We start from the raw sequence: 16,436 nt of genomic DNA, 5'->3' as shown, positions 1-16,436 counted from the left end.
CATGTAAGATGAGTGCTGGACATTCCCCTAAGTGGAGTGTGAGTAGAGTTCACTCCACGTCAGTTGCCAGAGACTCAGGCACTTCTGTGATGCTGACTTGAAACCTGGGGTCTCACTTAAATCTTTAAAACACCTTCTTTTCCATAATAATTTTTAATTTCATAATGAAGGTATTAGCAGTTCAGGAGAAGGTTGCCCATTTAATTGTGAAAAACACTCAGCTTCTCTTGCCTGAGTTGATATATCAAGATCCCAAAGATAATTGAGAAAATGAAATAATTTTTTAAAATATTTATTATTTTTAGCATTTAATCTAATGTGGTTTAAGTTGACTAACATTTTAGTTTCACTTATTCAGTAACAAAATAGTAATCATATATTATTTAAAGTGATCATTTTTTTTTTTCAGTTTCCCTATTGTGTTTCAAAAAAATCTTCCAAAACTTTTATCAGAAAAGTTTTGGTACTCATGACCATTCCTGATACAAATACTCATTAAATTTGTTGATCAGTGTGTAGTGAGTCCGTTTATGAGATTCAGACTCATCAGGGAGACAGCTGGGAGAACTGGAATATGCTGGAGATAGCAGAAGGAATGCACACTGTTGGCTCTCGTGAAGTTAATTATTTCCCTTTGTTCTGCAGATGCAGAGTACTATCCGAGAGCACAGAGATGGTGGAAATGCTGGTGGCATTTTCAACAGATACAATGTCATTCGGGTAAGTTTGTAAAGTTTTTATGGTGAAAATTGGATTACAAAACTAACACAAAAATAATGTAGACAGTGAAAAGAACTGTAAGAATTTCGAAGGAAAAAATTCAAATTGTCAAAAATAACCATCTATTGTCCTGAAACCACCTGTTCTCTTCACTGTAACCTCTAACCCTCAAAACCAAACTGGGCCAAAAATTGAGACACCCTGAAAACAGCAAAGCTCCAAACAGAAGGCCAGTCACACGGCAACTAGTGAAGTGCCACAGATGTCCCGCCATCACAAACGTCCTGTGCGTCCTCAGGTCCTCAACAGCAGTGGCTTTTTGCTTTAAACTATTTGAAAGTAGCATTTAGTAAAGCCTAGATTGTCTACTTGTCATCCATGAGATCAGAATGCATGTCTCACAAGTCACAGAAAAAGCTGTGTGGCCATTGCCTGCTTTTCAGAGGCTGGAGTGAAGGTGAGTTGCGTCTGTTGAGAACTGGTTTAATCATCTCTTAATAGATTTACAGGGATTATCCTGGTGAATATCAAATAAGCCATAAAGGTTTTGTTGTTGGTTGGTTAATACAAAATAGAGGGAGCGAGGAAATGGCTTAGTGGATATGGTGAGAGCTATATCCACACAAACGCAAGGGGCCGAGTTAGAATCCCCAACATGCATGTGAAGACCAGGCATGGTGGTGTGCACCCTATCTCAGCCAGGAGACAGAGATAGGAAGATCCTGAAAGCTCTCTCACAGCTAGTGTAGCCAACAGTAAACTTCAGGGTCAGTGAGGGGCCTGCCTCAAAAGTAAGGTGGAGATGGGAGAGCAGAATTCTCATTGTTGGTTTCTGGCTTCACACTCACGGGCACTCGCTTCCCTGCACGTGCACACATACAAAACAGTAACAGGAACTGTAAAAGTTGTGTCACGGAAAGCTAGCCTGTTAACTGAATTCCACTGACACAGTGACTTTTAGATAATGTGTCAGACAAAACAAAATTGACAGCACCAAAGGGAAAACTAATTGTCATTTTAAATCAGATACTTATATATTTATATTTAACTAGTAGCAACTTTTTCCCTCCTTCCTGAAGATTCAGAAAGTTGTGAACAAAAAGCTGAGGGAGCGCTTCTGTCACAGACAGAAAGAGGTGTCTGAGGAGAATCACAACCATCACAATGAACGCATGCTGTTCCACGGTGAGTGCCTTCACTTCGGGGGTGAAGGACAGGAAAGCCCATGGGATTATAACATGTTTGCATTTATTGGACTGAAATAATTCCTAGTTGTCGAATGATTTGCATGTTGGCACAGTCTTTCCCAAGTATGTGCAATGTGAATGGCTTTCTGAACCTCTGAACTAAATTCCAACTTGACCCCACCCGGGTTTTTCTTTTTCTTCTTTAGTATTAGTGTATTTGGTGAAAATAGTGTAAACTAATTTTTCTACCTTTATATTTTAGGTTCTCCTTTCATTAATGCAATTATTCATAAAGGGTTTGATGAGCGACATGCATATATTGGAGGGATGTTTGGAGCTGGAATTTACTTTGCTGAAAACTCCTCAAAAAGCAACCAGTATGTTTATGGGATTGGAGGAGGCACAGGCTGTCCCACTCACAAAGACCGGTCATGTTATATATGCCACAGGTGAGCGTCCTGCAGCAAGTGGAATGGTTGCTGCCCTCTGCTAACTAAATGAGTATAGCAGCTTCTGTTGAACTTGCTGGTCAGCCTTTGCTCCAGAGCAGGGACTGAAGTGCTGGTCCCAGTGGTGAAAACCAAACCCATGCGCTCGGTGCAGCTTGTATGAAGCTGCATTTCAGTCCTTATTTAGCATCTTTACTAGAAAACACAGAATAAGAACCATAGGACAAAAGCCATGGTCACGTCTGAGCATAGAAGCTCAGGTCGTGAGACTCAAGGCCACATTTCTGCTGTTTCTAGTGATGTGGCTTGTTTTTAGGCAGCTTAATAATAATTCCCCTTGGAAAGTCCAGCTTCAAAACATCAGCTTTGGAATTAATAGCAAGCAAATGAATGTCAACTTTGTTGTTGTTGTTTGAGGGGTTTTTGTTTTGTTTTGTTTTGTTTTTTTTGGTTTGGGAATTTTGTTTTGTTTTTTCAAGACAGGTTTTCTCTGTGTAGCCCTGCTGGCTGTCCTGGAACTCACTCTGTAGATCACACAGGCCTCAAACTCAGAGATCTGTCTGCCTCTGCCTCCCAAGTGCTGGGATTAAAGGTATGTGCCACCACGGCCCAGCTGAATATCAGCTTTTTAAAATAGGATTTTATAATTCAGAAGTTGGAGAAAATTACATTTAAGTGAGTGAAAAAACAATATTTCTTTCCCCACCAATAAAAAACAATAAAAAGATTAGGATTGATTGTATTTGTTTTTGATTATTTATTCTTTGGCAATTTCATAAATTGTATCCTGATCATACCCAGTTACCCCTTGCACGTGCCCCAGACCCCACCTTCTTTTCCCACCGACCTTCATGTCTTTATGGGTTTTGATCATTCTCTCAGTCTGATTGAGCTACTGGAATGTGCATGAGTGAAGCTGGGTCGCCCACCATAATAACCACACCCCAAATTAAACTTCCTCTCCCAGAAGCCCTCAGTTGCCTATAGCTCCTCAGCTAGGTATGCAGCCTCATGCTCCAGTCTGTGCGGGAATATCAACTGGCTTGATCCAGCATGGATGATGACCATAGCTGCTGTGACCTCACGAGTGCAGTGACCAGATCCTGTCCTAAGGGAGCAACTCACAGATCTCCTCACTATTCTCCTGCTCTTCCATTGCTTCCATCCCCTCCACAATGTTCCCTGAGCCTTGGCCAGGTTGATGGAGATGTCCTCTGTAGGGCTGAGCTCTCAGCATCTGGCCAGCTGTAAATCTGCACTGATGCGGCCCTCCTCAGAAGGCTTCCCTAGTGTGGGGAGTAGTACTAATAGACAGGTATACACATAAACATTTAGTTGGCAACTTTAGATCATGTCCATTTCACAAAACATCAATAGTAGATTTCCCCCGGCTCTCCCCAGCGTGGACTTTGTCTCAGTTTACAGTGCCATATGCTACTTTTTAAACTACTCAATGTTTGTTTTTAGAAAGTTATATGAATAAGGTATCTTATGAGTCAGTTAATACCTTAAAATGTAAACTTGAAATTCCTTATAACTAATGCCCTTAAACTTACCTGCAGTTGCATTATTTTTTAAACTACTCATCTGCAACTCTAAGATGGATACCATATCCTCAGAAGGAAACTTTTTTCCGTTAAGAGCAGCACTGTAATTAAAAACAGAGAAATTCCTAAGGATCAATGATATCTTAAAACATGCCTCCCGTGGAGGCAGGACCTAAAATGAACACTAAAGTGAACCTAACTGAGGATTAATGGGCACTCGGTAAAATTAGACAGACAAGTTTATGTCCTAGCCTGAACAAAAGAACTTGATTGGCAAGGGTAGTCCCCAGGAAGCAGGAAGGAGGCAGAGTGCACACAGTGATGAGCATGGGGAGCAAGCTGATCACGGCTCCATTAACAAGCGCAGTTTATTGCACAGCCCATGAGATGCCTTCAGAGGAACTGCAGAAACTGCTGTGCCTCAGAACAATGATGTTTGAGTGGAGAAAAGAAATGGATTTTCTCTGCTGCCTCCCATCTCATGTTTGCCGACATTTGCCCTCTGGTGCTCGCCCCTCTGTTTCTAGATGTTGCATCTACATAATACCACAAACATGAACCAAGCCGGCTCCAGCACCTCCTCACTTGTATCTTCGTGCTCTGACTAGGTCGGTCCAGCAGACTAGGTCTATTCCTGGAAGCAGAAAACAGGAGGCCGAGGCCTGTCTAGTCAAGTATCGTGTCATATAACATTGAGAATGCCCAGAGCTGCTGACAGGACACTATGCCATGATGTTAAAGATGGAGCTGAGAAAGCCTCTTTGGGGCTCTGTAGATAGGAACACTTGTTGCTCTTGCAGAGAGCCCAAGTTCTAGAATTCTCATGGTGGCACACATCCATCTATAACTCTAGTTTCAAGTTCCAGGGGATCTGACACTCTCTTGGTTTTTGTGGGTACCGGGCATATACATGGTATACAAACATACATATACATTCTCATATAATATAAAATAAAATTTTAAACAATGTGTCATCCTAATATAGAAGGAGACCTTTTTTTCCTATAAGACCTACAAGAAAATACAAGTAGTAACCAAGCCTTTATCCCAAAGGGTTACCAGTGGCATCCAGCTGAAAAACCAGCGAGACAAAACTCAGTCATAACACAGAGATCATACTCCATTAGTACACAGCATTTATTTTTAACAGTGGGACTAATTATATTACTTAGTTAAATGTATAGTGTTTAAGGGTTGACTTTCTTTAAAGGGATGGGCAATAGTTATCTTGAGCTTTGTGTGTATCCTTGTATCCTTATCAAAGACTCATCCTTTCCCTTGGAGTACAGAAGCAGCTGTGTAAATCAGTGCATGGCTTTAATCTAGTAAGATTATATTTATAAAACCAGGTGCCAGCTAGTTTTAAACCAATGGCTATAGCTTATAATTTCCAGCCAACTAGTTTTTCTTATCCTGTACAATATTTAACATCTGCCTCAATTTCAATATTAGATTTTCAGTCATGTATTTAAGCTAGTTGATTTTTGGTTTTTTAAAACAGGGTTTCTTTGTATAGCCGTGGCTGTCCTGGAACTTATTCTGTAGACCAGGCTGGCCTCAAACTCACAGAAATTTACCAGTGATTCCCAAGTGCTGGGATTAAAAGCATGCATCACCACTGCCCAGCTAAACTACGTATTTTTGTTCATGTTTCACTTTTTTTATTACTATGTCTGTCATCCCAGTTTTTACTGTTTACCCATAATGAGTCAAGCCTAATCTTGTCTGCGGAGATGGCACAAGAGGCGAAAGCATCTGCCAGGCAAGCGTGATGACCTAGGTTTGAATCCCCACAGTCAATGTAAAATCCAAGTGCATAGCATGAGTGTTTGTAAGCCCGACACTTCTCCTTGGGAGCTCTGAGGCCGGCCGGCCTCATTACACAGAGGCAGAAACGTTTAAAAATAATTAAAAAAAAAAAAAAACAACTACCAGTAGAAGGCAAAGACCAGCATGCTGTGTGGTATGTGTGGGGGCATGCCACATGCTAACACACATACACACACATACCACACAGCAATATTAATCTCAGGTACTGTTCCCATCTGATTCCTTTCTTTCTCTGCACTCATGTGCAAACTCAGCTTTCTCTAGCATATCCTTTCATTTGGCACAGCTCATCTCCCAGCTCCTATATAAAGGATCACTTTTTTTTGTTCGTTTGGTTTTGGTTTTTGTTTTTTGTTTTTTTTTTTTGTTTGTTTGTTTGTTTGTTTGTTTGTTTTGTTTTTAAGATAGGGTTTCTCCGTAGCTTTAGGGTCTGCCCTAGAACTAACTCTGGTATACAGGCTGGCCTCAAATTCACGGAGATCCGCCTGCCTCTGCCTCCCGAGTGCTGGGATTAAAGGCGTGCGCCACCATTACCCGGCCAATTCTAATAAGATTCATGCTGCACAAGTCTCTCAGTTCCTCCACTCTTTCTCACCGCTTTCCTCTCCTGTGCTCATGAATAACTGAGTTCGAGGCCAGCCTGGTTCACAGTTCCAGAATGGCAAGGAAGACCTGTTTCCAGAAACAAACAAAAAAAAAACCATGCACGCCTTTGTGTGTTAGTTCGTGTGTGTGTGTGTGTGCTATGCTAGATTCCTATGCTACTTCAACACTGCCTTAAACTGTTGATATTGAGCCTGATAATTGTTAGATAGTAAATTGGTATATCAAATTTTATCCCATTGCTATACACAAACAAGAATAGCATTTAAATTAGGTTGCATTGTGTGGATTTTTCTTTTTTAAAAACACTAATAAATCTAACAGTTACATTTTAAGTATTGCTTTGTGTTTTCTTTAGACAAATGCTTTTCTGTAGAGTGACCCTTGGGAAATCCTTTCTGCAATTCAGCACCATGAAAATGGCTCACGCTCCTCCAGGGCATCATTCTGTCATTGGTAGACCAAGTGTCAATGGGCTGGCGTATGCTGAATATGTCATCTACCGAGGAGAACAGGTATGTTACTGGTCAAATCAGCACGAGCAAGTCACTAAACCATCCTTAAAAAGAAGAAGCCATATTTCAAACAACATCTACAGTCGTTACAGGCGCAGCATGCCGGATCTGCTTGATAGAGGCCGGTTGCAGGAACTTTACGTATTATTCTATCACAGCCCTACAGCCTTAAGACTCAGAAAGCTACAGTGTATTTAATCCTGCCACCCTCTTGAGGCTCCAAAATGAGACTAGAAAAAAATAGTGGAAATGTACATGCAGAGAAATGCATACATAAATAAACTTTCTAGAGTTCCAAACCAGCCCTCAACTGCCAGCACTAAATGTCACCCAATTTGTCTGAATGCAAAAGTCAGTTTTTCTAGCCTTAATTAAAAACCATAAATAACCTGAAGTAAAAGAAAAAATAAGAAAGTAACTACATAAAGGTAATGTATTAAAATATTTTTTTTCTATGTGCTGTCTTGAGCAGAGTAGTGTGTGTAGTTGGGGAAGAATTGCAAAGAAGTCTTGAACTCCTTTTTACTAAGTTTGTTTATTGCGGTAGTACAGATAAAATACCAAAACTCTGTTAGGTATATTACAGGGTTGGGCAAGAGAGTAAATGCATAGGTGCGTTAACTTTTGGGAACTGTGGTTCTTACTATAGAAGAAAGGCATATCATATGGGATAAGAAAAAGGTTAAAAACATGAATGTAGCTTCTTCCCTTTGTTTCCTTGGCGTGCGCACGTGTCTCTCTGTCTCTCTCTTTTTATTTCTTCTCTCTCTCTCTCTCTCTCTCTCTCTCTCTCTCTCTCTCTCTCTGTCTCCCTCAATAAATGTTTTATGGCGGAAAAAAAAAACAACAAAAAAACCATGAATGTATGAAGTTGCTTTAATTAATTAATAGGAATTTGTGGTTTCTAACATATCAATAGATATATAGATGTTTGTGCCTATATGTATGTTTAGGTCTATGTATAAATATAAGTACATATGTACATATAATTTTTTAACTCTACTGAAAGCAAAGACACCCCAATAGCAATGAAAAGCTAGAGCCAATCCTTCAAACCATTCCTGGCTAGAAGGAACCAGGGTTGGAACAGAGTAGGTACAACTTCAGATAGCTTGTTATACCAGAAAGTAACGAGGTGCTCAGAAATGAAAATGTAGAGGCATAGCACAGGGACCTAAAAACCATTGAAGGAGTTTCCTCTGGCCAAATCTGAGAAATTTGCATACCAAAATAAATACAGTACTGAATTTGGGGGGGGGAGTAAATAAGTATTTGTTACTCTTTACTGCTGAATGAGTGAGAAAGGGGATTTCTGGGCTCATGGTAGAATACCATAAATAGAAGTGGGAGGAGTTCCCACCTGCAAACCATCATGGTTAGCTCAAGCAAGAATGGATGCTGAATTTAGAAGGTAATTTCCATAAGAGGAATATTTGCATGCTTGTTGCAAAGCTACAAGGACCAGAGGCAGTAAATCACTACACGGAAAGAGGAAAGTGCCTTGACCAACTAGTCACAATGTGCATCGCTCATTAGGGACAGGTGGTAGAGATAAGGGCATCGGAGCCTGCAGAGCAGATGGGGAGGCAGCCAAGAGACTCTGTTTTAAAAAGTGAAAAACTAAACTTGGTAACTGCTTAGAACCTCCTCCCAAAGGGTTTGATAGGGTGATGGGACAAATCTGCTGAGGGAAACGTGGAAGTGCCTTGAGGAAATGAGATGCACACCATGTTTTCCTGGGAGAAAGCTTGTCTTCTCCACAGGGGTCACATCAACTGCAGTATCTGCTAATTGCATCGTTTTCCATGAACAGTTTTCCCTGAGTTTAGGAAGTGTTCCTCTCCTAGTCTCTTTGTTCTCCCTAGTTATTCAATTATATTTGATTCTTAATGTCTAACGTTTTCAAGAACACATGGCTGTTTTAGTTGGAGAATGTGGATGGGAATTTTTTAGGGGTTGAAAGATATACTGAAACTAGTGTATAACTGAAAGGAAAATTGGCTTTGATTAAGACATGATTAGACTTAAATATCAGGAGAGGCTGGTGTGTGGCTCCGTCCAGCCCTGGATTCACTTACCCACACGTGGGGTGGGGAGAAGAGTAATCTGCGTTCTTCACACCTACATCAGATAGAGAGAGAGAGACGTTCTCTGGTTAGTGATTGCTACCAAGGTTTTGTCCATTTTACTGAAATGATATCTACGATGCTCGCTTATGGCCAGGCGGTGGTGGCACACACTGTTAATCCCAGCACTCGGGAGGTAGAGGCAGGAGGATCTCTGTGAGTTCGAGGCCAGCCTGGTCTACAAGAGCTAGTTCAGGACAGGCTCCAAAGCAACAGAGAAACCCTGTTTTGGAGGGGGTTGGGGGAATGCTGCCTTATGTAAGGTAGAGAAGAAAACAGTATAAGTAGAAATACTATACAAATAATTTTGTAGATGGTGGATTTATATGTGTTTATGCAGCCCGACTTCTGAGTAAGTAAGGCTCCACTGCTGCACCTTCAAGGGGATGATGAGTTGTTTGCCTTCTTGGCCTTTCCAGGCGTATCCAGAATATCTCATCACCTACCAGATCATGAAGCCAGAAGCCCCTTCACAGACTGCAACAGCTGCAGAGCAGAAGACCTAGTGACTACCCTGGTGAAGGCCAGAGTGAGTCAAACCTGCGACTGGATTACAGTGAATTGCTTCCAACAACAACAAAAAAACAATATTCTCTAACCCAACAGCCAAGAAATGTGCTGTTTGTCTTCTATAACGCGTTGCTCGAGTGATGGTACAGTGAGTGGCTGCGCACTCTCACCTGCCTCTTCCCTTTGAGGAGATGTTTACTGGGCGGCCCTGATCCTGTTTCGTCGGGCTCCTTTTCCTATGGTTAACCATTTCTAAAGCAAGATGCTTTGCTTGAGACACAGAAATGGGAAAAGGGAATATTCACACACTACATTTTCTTTATTGCGTTTGGCACATGTATAGCAGATAGACACATGTGACGGGCTCAGTTTTAGTTTTGCAAAACAACTATGGTTGATGCTTCCTGTTGTTTGTTGTCATTGTTACTTTGAAAATGAGCCAGAGTCTTCCTGGGATATTTTGCAGAATCACATTGACTAAAATCCTTAGCAATGCAATCAGAGCTTCTGACCGAGCAAACTGCTTCCACTTCTCTTGTTAGATTTTGTATCTCCGCTTCTTATGAGCATTAAAGAAGAGCATCAAGGCTTAGTTTCCTTTTATAAATTGACCCATCTGAAAAGGAAGGGTGCAAACACCTCTCTGTGCTCTTTGCAGTCTGCAGGGCTCACAGGACCATGCTACAAATGCCCAAAGAGCATTCATTGCCAGGGAGAAGTCTAAGGGAGGCGGCTGTGACTTCTCTTCCTGGCGAATGACTAGCAGGTTGTGAGGGAGGAACCCATTAAGAAGCGGGGTGAGTGGAACACAGTGCTTGTGGCTGCAGCCAGGCCAACCCAGGGATGTCTCAATAAAAACTTCACTTAATCTGAACCGCCAGAATTGTCACCCTTTTATGTCACCCAACATTGCCCTTTGCTTCCAAAGTCAGGGAGCTGTCGTACTCCGTTAGGGTCCCCAGCATTTTACTCTCCTTTTTAGTTTAGAAAGCCAGGATTCAGACCCAAAGAAAGAAATATGCACAAATGCAAGGACTTTCTGTTTCCTCCACACTCAGCTTTTATTTTGAGTAGTTTCAAATGGCTTATAAAGATCCCTTTATCTCAATTTTCCAACCATTTCCTTAAAGTTCTTAATATATTTATACAAGAAAAACAAAAATTGAAACCAAAGGCTCTTTGACTTATTTTTTTAAATGCCCCTGATAGAGAAACGTCTCTTTGTGAAAGTACCTGCTTATTCTAATGGCATTCGCCAAGTATATGCGACACTGAGCAGAACACGCTTCCTGCTGATGCCCTCGTGGGCCTTAACTGAGTATTGAACTGAACACATTATTTAGGTTCATACTGCATCTGTCTACTCAGTTTTGAAGCAAAAGTCCTATAAACATAGAGGGAAAACAGTGTGACACACTTACCATTTCAGTCGGAAGTCCTGAAAATAGGGTTTGTTTTTTGTTTTTTGTTTTTACTTTTTTAATGTAAACATATTAAGCTGTGACCATCTTCATTTCCCTGGCTCTCAAAGTACACATTTCTCTTTTTCATTTTATTTATTAAATTTTGTTAGCTTGAGCCCAATACTAGAACTAGGCATCCAGTCTAGGGTGAACTTTATAGTTACATCTTGCATGGGTTCCTCAAAATTAAGAATTAGCTCAGTTTTTACTTCTATTGAAGTTCTGTGGCCTGAACTGGGTGATTGTGTCTTCGGCTGTGGGCTTAATAGCAGCTAGGGTTCCATGTAGGCTTCAAAAGTTGGTGTTGGTTCAGAGAGCTTTCTCCTTGCTTTTTTTCTCCCACTGTTAACAAAGGCTGAGGAAATTGCCATCTGTGTAGTTGTAGTAGCTAAAATGTGTGTGCTATTTGCCTCCTCCTGACTAGTTTAGAACACTAAACGCAGCTGTGGTTTTAGTTAAGTAAAGGAGTTAAGTGGTATAGAGATTCGTGGAAAGCTTTACCGCTTCATTAAAAGATGAACCACTGTCTGGCTGAGGTTGTGTATCATGTCGGCTCCATCGTACTAGTGAGGTGAACTCGGGCCTTACCTTGAGTAGGTAGCTGTGGTTCACTAAGCACCTGTGCTGCATGCCTGGTGTCCTCAGTGCCAAGGAAAGGCACTGTGGAAAGAAGACTTGCAGTGCCCGTCATCTCAGTGTGACTCACATACGACAGAATGCACATATATGACCTGTTTAAGAAGAGTGAGACAGTAGAGCTAAGAGATATTTTCAGAACTTGAAAACCAGAGGCATCGTGAGTGTATTCAAGTGGGCAAAAGGTGATTGTTTGGACTTTCTTGTATAGCAATATATGAAAAGCCCTCTGGAATATAAAAGCATGGCATGCGACTGAAATCCAGTTAGTTTCTGTATGTGCATTAGTTAGAACCACCGGCCAGTTTCGGACTCCAGCTTCCCAATGGAACTTCAGAGAGAAGTCAAGTGTCTCTATGAGCCTCGCTTCCAAGGGTTTTTCTAGAGCCCTCATGGTCCCAGTTTACTGGGTCTGGCCAGCTAGACACTTACCTCAGGCATAAATTAAGGCTCGTACTTTACTCTTGCTCCTCCCCAGATTGCTAATCTAGTATCAAAAGTAACTCCTGTGTTTGGTCCCATTCTCCTCCTTCCTTTCTTCATCTTGGGCCTTACAGAAGGAATCCAGATCTCTGTAATTTTCATATCAAGGCCAGAACTGGGTTTAGTCCTCATCCACTTTCTGCCAGTGTGCTAACAAAGGGCAGCACGGAATCCAGTGTTTTCATTCTATACAAAATAGAACAGTACAGCCTTTCCCTTCTTAGCAGTTAGAGCTCCACACCGTGGAGGACGCTAACAACACTAGCATCTCCTGGAAGCAGCCCGGGCTCCTCTGAGCATCGTGTTACTGACTAGACTCCACTCATTTCTCTTTGCCGTCAAAGTAGCAATGTGCACTTGACTACATAGAAGTACTTGAATATGGCAAACTAATAAGCATACATTAACAGCTTTGTTACAAACAATAAAATTTTTGTTAATGGTAGCAAGCAGCATTACAGTGCAGTAAATTGTCTAGGTTTTCCTCTATTTCAGTATATGCCTGGTTGCATGAGAGGTAAAGACATTGTTCCCTCTCCCCTTTAAACATTCGCTGTTTGGGTTCCTATTAATGGTCTTGTGAACAAAAATGGTGTGTATTTTTAAGCCCATCTCTTCCCTGTCTTGTCCCCTAGCCCATGTACCCAGATCTTGTTTGTGAGACAGCCTTCTTACCATGTTTTCTGTTGCATAGAGCTACAGACTTTAGAGCCATTCAGCAACTATTTAAAAACTATATTAAAATAGGTTTTCCTGTATCAGAAATTAAAGACTGGTGTTTGGTGTCAAAGCAATGACAAAGAAATGAGAGTAATTGTGAAAGTAATATTTAAAGCATTGTTAGCTACATCTAGCATATAAAAAAATTTTTTTGAAGACCGCCCTAAAAAGTGAAGCATCTTCAGCCAACTTAGGCATTCTGCAGGTAACAGACAATTGAGTTTTTCTTGTTAAGAAGGCCTTATTCATGGCAGAAACTTTTTACCCTTTTCTCTTCTAGCAGTAAAACATGAATCATTTCTTAGTACTTGACCAGTGTTAGTGAGTGGCCATGTCTCCGTACTCCCTGCCTGGGAAGTATGTGTTATGAAGCTTATGTTGTAAGCAGTACGTCACATACAGCAGAGCTGGAGCATCTAGTTCCTCAGCCTCCAGGTCTTCAGGTTTGAAAGTGGGGGATTCATAGTATGTGATCCCATGTGGAGATGGAGTAATATGGAAGTTGGGTCTTAGTCGTTTTAAAGTATAAACTATGATACATTAAATTCAAAACCTGTAGGAAGTGAAGATTTTATATACTCTGTAAGCTCCAATATGGTCATGATGTGGACAGTTTTACACTTCTACCAGAGTTCTGCAAGATCCAGAAAACTCACACCATAGAGATAACTGCATTTTCTCCCTTCATTTCTCGTCTTCCAGAATTATTTCTTTGTCTACCCTTCAAATGACCCTGGATGCCCCTTGTTAGCTCAAATTTGGTAACGTGGTGTCGCTGAACCCCTCCCAATGTGCAGGAATTAAAATTAGAAAATACCACGGTAGAAGAAAGGACTGAAATTTTTTGAAGTTAGTAGCATAGACTTAGTCAATAACCTTGCTGTATAGTAAACATATTCACTACACAGAACACTGCAACTCTTCCTGTGTGTATAGTACCTGCTTCTGCTCCCAGTGTCTGTGCTAAGCTTATCCTTTGTGCTAGTAAGATTTGTCTCTGATACCTGCAAAACTAAAAAGGTACTTTGATTGTCAAGATCTCTCAGAAACTTAGGAAACCAGCGTGGAGACTGTTCTGACAACAGCATTTGGAGTCGTGATTGTGCTTTCTTCCTGTGATGTTGGTCTGTGTGAATAACCAGTGTAGTGGCCCTTGAGTTTGCGTTAGTGTTCTCTTGTCTGGTCTGTGTGGAACCTGCCAGCAGCAGGATTCCAGCCCCACCTTGTTCTTTTTCCCACGTGTCCATCTGTAGGTTTGTCAGACAAAATACAAGATGCCCAGTTAGATTTGAATTTCAGGCAGTTTTTTAGCTCAAGTATATTTCATGCAATATTTGACATATCTGTGCATTTTTTTAAAATGTTCATTATCTGAAATTCAGATTTTTGACTGAATAGCCTAGATTTTTGTTTTATTTGTAGTTTTTCTAAATCTAATAGCCTTAGTGGTTTGATCACAAAAGGATACTCACAGCATGTATATTCTCTGGTCTTTATGGCTTTCATCTGAAATGGAAGACCTCTCTCTCTCTCTCTCTCTCTCTCTCTCTCTCTCTCTCTCTCTCACCTTCTACTTATTTCTAAAAGAGGCATCAAGGAACTTAACCATCCTACATGGTGGGTTTCTATTTAAAACATCTCTGTGATTATATTTAACCTGTAATTGTGCTTTGGCTTAATGTCTAACTTACAATACTTGTAACTGATTAATATTCAATAAAAACATTTTAAAATACACTGTGCGTTTATAGCATTCAGCTTGTGTTTCCTTTCGTCCTGCTTTGTTCATGTCAGCTTGACTGTCCGCAGCACAACTGACCTAAAACTGTCAAAATTCATGTAACAATTCACCTTTCCCCTCTTCTCAGCTTGAAGTACCTTAAAACCTGTACACCCAGACGGGAGCTATAGAAAGACCACAGAGCAGTAAACCCCAGAGTGCTACAGAAGCACAGCGATAGCAGGAGAAACTCAGAAAAACCTTTTAAACAAAGGGCGTGGTCTCCAACATCAGACCCGGAGAGCGGTTCACAGGCCCTTCCAGGAGAAAGGTTCTGAACATGCCATGGGGAACATTTGAAATCTCACACAGCTGAGTGGGGTGTGCTAACCTGCAGTCCCAGCACTTAGGATGCTGAGGCAGGAGGATCATAAGTTTCAAGCCAGTCTGGTTTGCATGGGATGACCTACCTATCTTGTCCCCAAGAAGCAAAGAGCTTTTCCTCACCTCACTGGTACTCTTTCTCCATAGGTAGTGGTTTTTAGGTAGCAAATTTGAAGCTAGGTGTGTTTCCATAGCTTGTCTAGCAGAAGGCTTGTCAGTTAAAAATATTCCTTCTTAGGAGCGCTCTAGTTTCCCTGAACCTAGAAAATACACGGAGTAGTTTATGAAAGGCAACTGGTAGTTAGAGAATCTACCAATGGCACAGACAGAAGCGGAATTTATTAAAAACATTGCAAAGAAGCAATGGGAATTGTGTGCTGAGGGAGTGTGTGGAAATGCTTGTATAATGGGAACTTTACCAGGTAGGTCTTCAGTCTGTTTGTGTGGGGTCCATAGCAAAGTAGACAGGCTAACTCTTTTGGTTTCTTTTGAGACAGGGTTTATCTGAGTAGCTTTGGAGCCTGTCCGGGAACTCACTCTGTAGAACAGGCTGGCTTCGAACTCACAGAGATCTGCCTGCCTCTGCCTCCCGAGTGCTCAGATTAAAGGCCTTGCACTGCCACTGCCCAGCACCAGCTGAACTTCTTACTGGATGGTAAATTTTACAGCAGTTGTTTCTCGAGGCTGGCCATTTGTACACAGCCTCAGCCACTAGGGGTCAGGCTCTGAGTGGTCGTGGCCTGGTAGGTAAAGTCTAGAAATTTTGTTTTTTGGGCTTTTTTTGTTTTTAATTGGGGGTGGTGGTTGGTTTTGTTTGTTTGGTGGGGTGGTTGTTGTGTGTCATTTGTTTCTCTTCATGCTCTATGTTGTCCTTAATCAATTAACCCTGAAAAATCTTTTGACTCCCCGTTTCACAGTTAAACTTGAAGGTAACATGGCAGAAATAATGTGGATCTCAGAATACCTTCCACTGAGAGCCTAAGCGCCAGCTGCTGTGTGCCGGTCCCTGATTATACGTGATGTTTAGATGGCATGCGGTTCATCGGTGTCTCACGGAAGATGAGATGTTCACAGCGCCCTGAGACTGTCAGAGCGTAGAGGGGATCAGAACTGTGCACCAGTGGCAAGTACAACGTGAAGTAAACACCTTGGAATCTCAGCCGCTCGGTACCTCAGCTCTTAGAGCTTGGCCCACTGTATGTGGTGGCTTGACAGAAGTGGGGAGAGGGGATAAATCAGTTCCTGGACTGAGATTGACTTCTGTTTTAGTTAGGGTTTTTACTGCTGTGAAGAGACACCAAGTTTAGTCCATTATCATCATGGCGGGGAAGCGTGGCAGCACACAGGCAGACATGGTGCTGATGAAGGAGCTGAGAGTTCTACATCTGGATCTATAGGCAGCAGGAAGAGATTGCCACACTGGGCATGGCTTTGAGCATCTGAGTCCTCCAAGCCTGCTACCATAATACTTCCTCCAACAAGGCCACACCTCCTAATAGTGCCACTGCCTATGGGCTTGTGTGGACCATTTTATTCAAACCAC

The 16,436-nt window shown here is 41.6% G+C and overlaps 1 protein-coding gene across 1 annotated transcript in view; it reads left to right on the top strand.

Annotated features, from left to right (window-relative positions):
* Positions 1-14,526, top strand: part of Tnks (tankyrase) — a 153,438-nt gene extending 138,912 nt beyond the window's left edge. The window contains exons 23-27 of the mRNA XM_050146701.1: positions 646-720; positions 1,800-1,905; positions 2,170-2,356; positions 6,695-6,851; positions 9,397-14,526. Coding sequence (XP_050002658.1) covers positions 646-720; positions 1,800-1,905; positions 2,170-2,356; positions 6,695-6,851; positions 9,397-9,483 — 612 coding nt within the window. The 3' untranslated portion in view covers positions 9,484-14,526. The remainder of the gene's footprint in view (positions 1-645; positions 721-1,799; positions 1,906-2,169; positions 2,357-6,694; positions 6,852-9,396) is intronic.
* The last annotated feature ends 1,910 nt before the right edge of the window (positions 14,527-16,436 follow it).

The sequence above is a fragment of the Alexandromys fortis genome, unplaced genomic scaffold (assembly GCF_014885135.2).
Source record: "Alexandromys fortis isolate MF-2015 unplaced genomic scaffold, M_Fortis_MF-2015_v1.1 scaffold_55, whole genome shotgun sequence".
Taxonomy (NCBI): Eukaryota; Metazoa; Chordata; class Mammalia; order Rodentia; family Cricetidae; genus Alexandromys; species Alexandromys fortis.
This window is presented reverse-complemented; position numbering and strand designations above follow the sequence as displayed.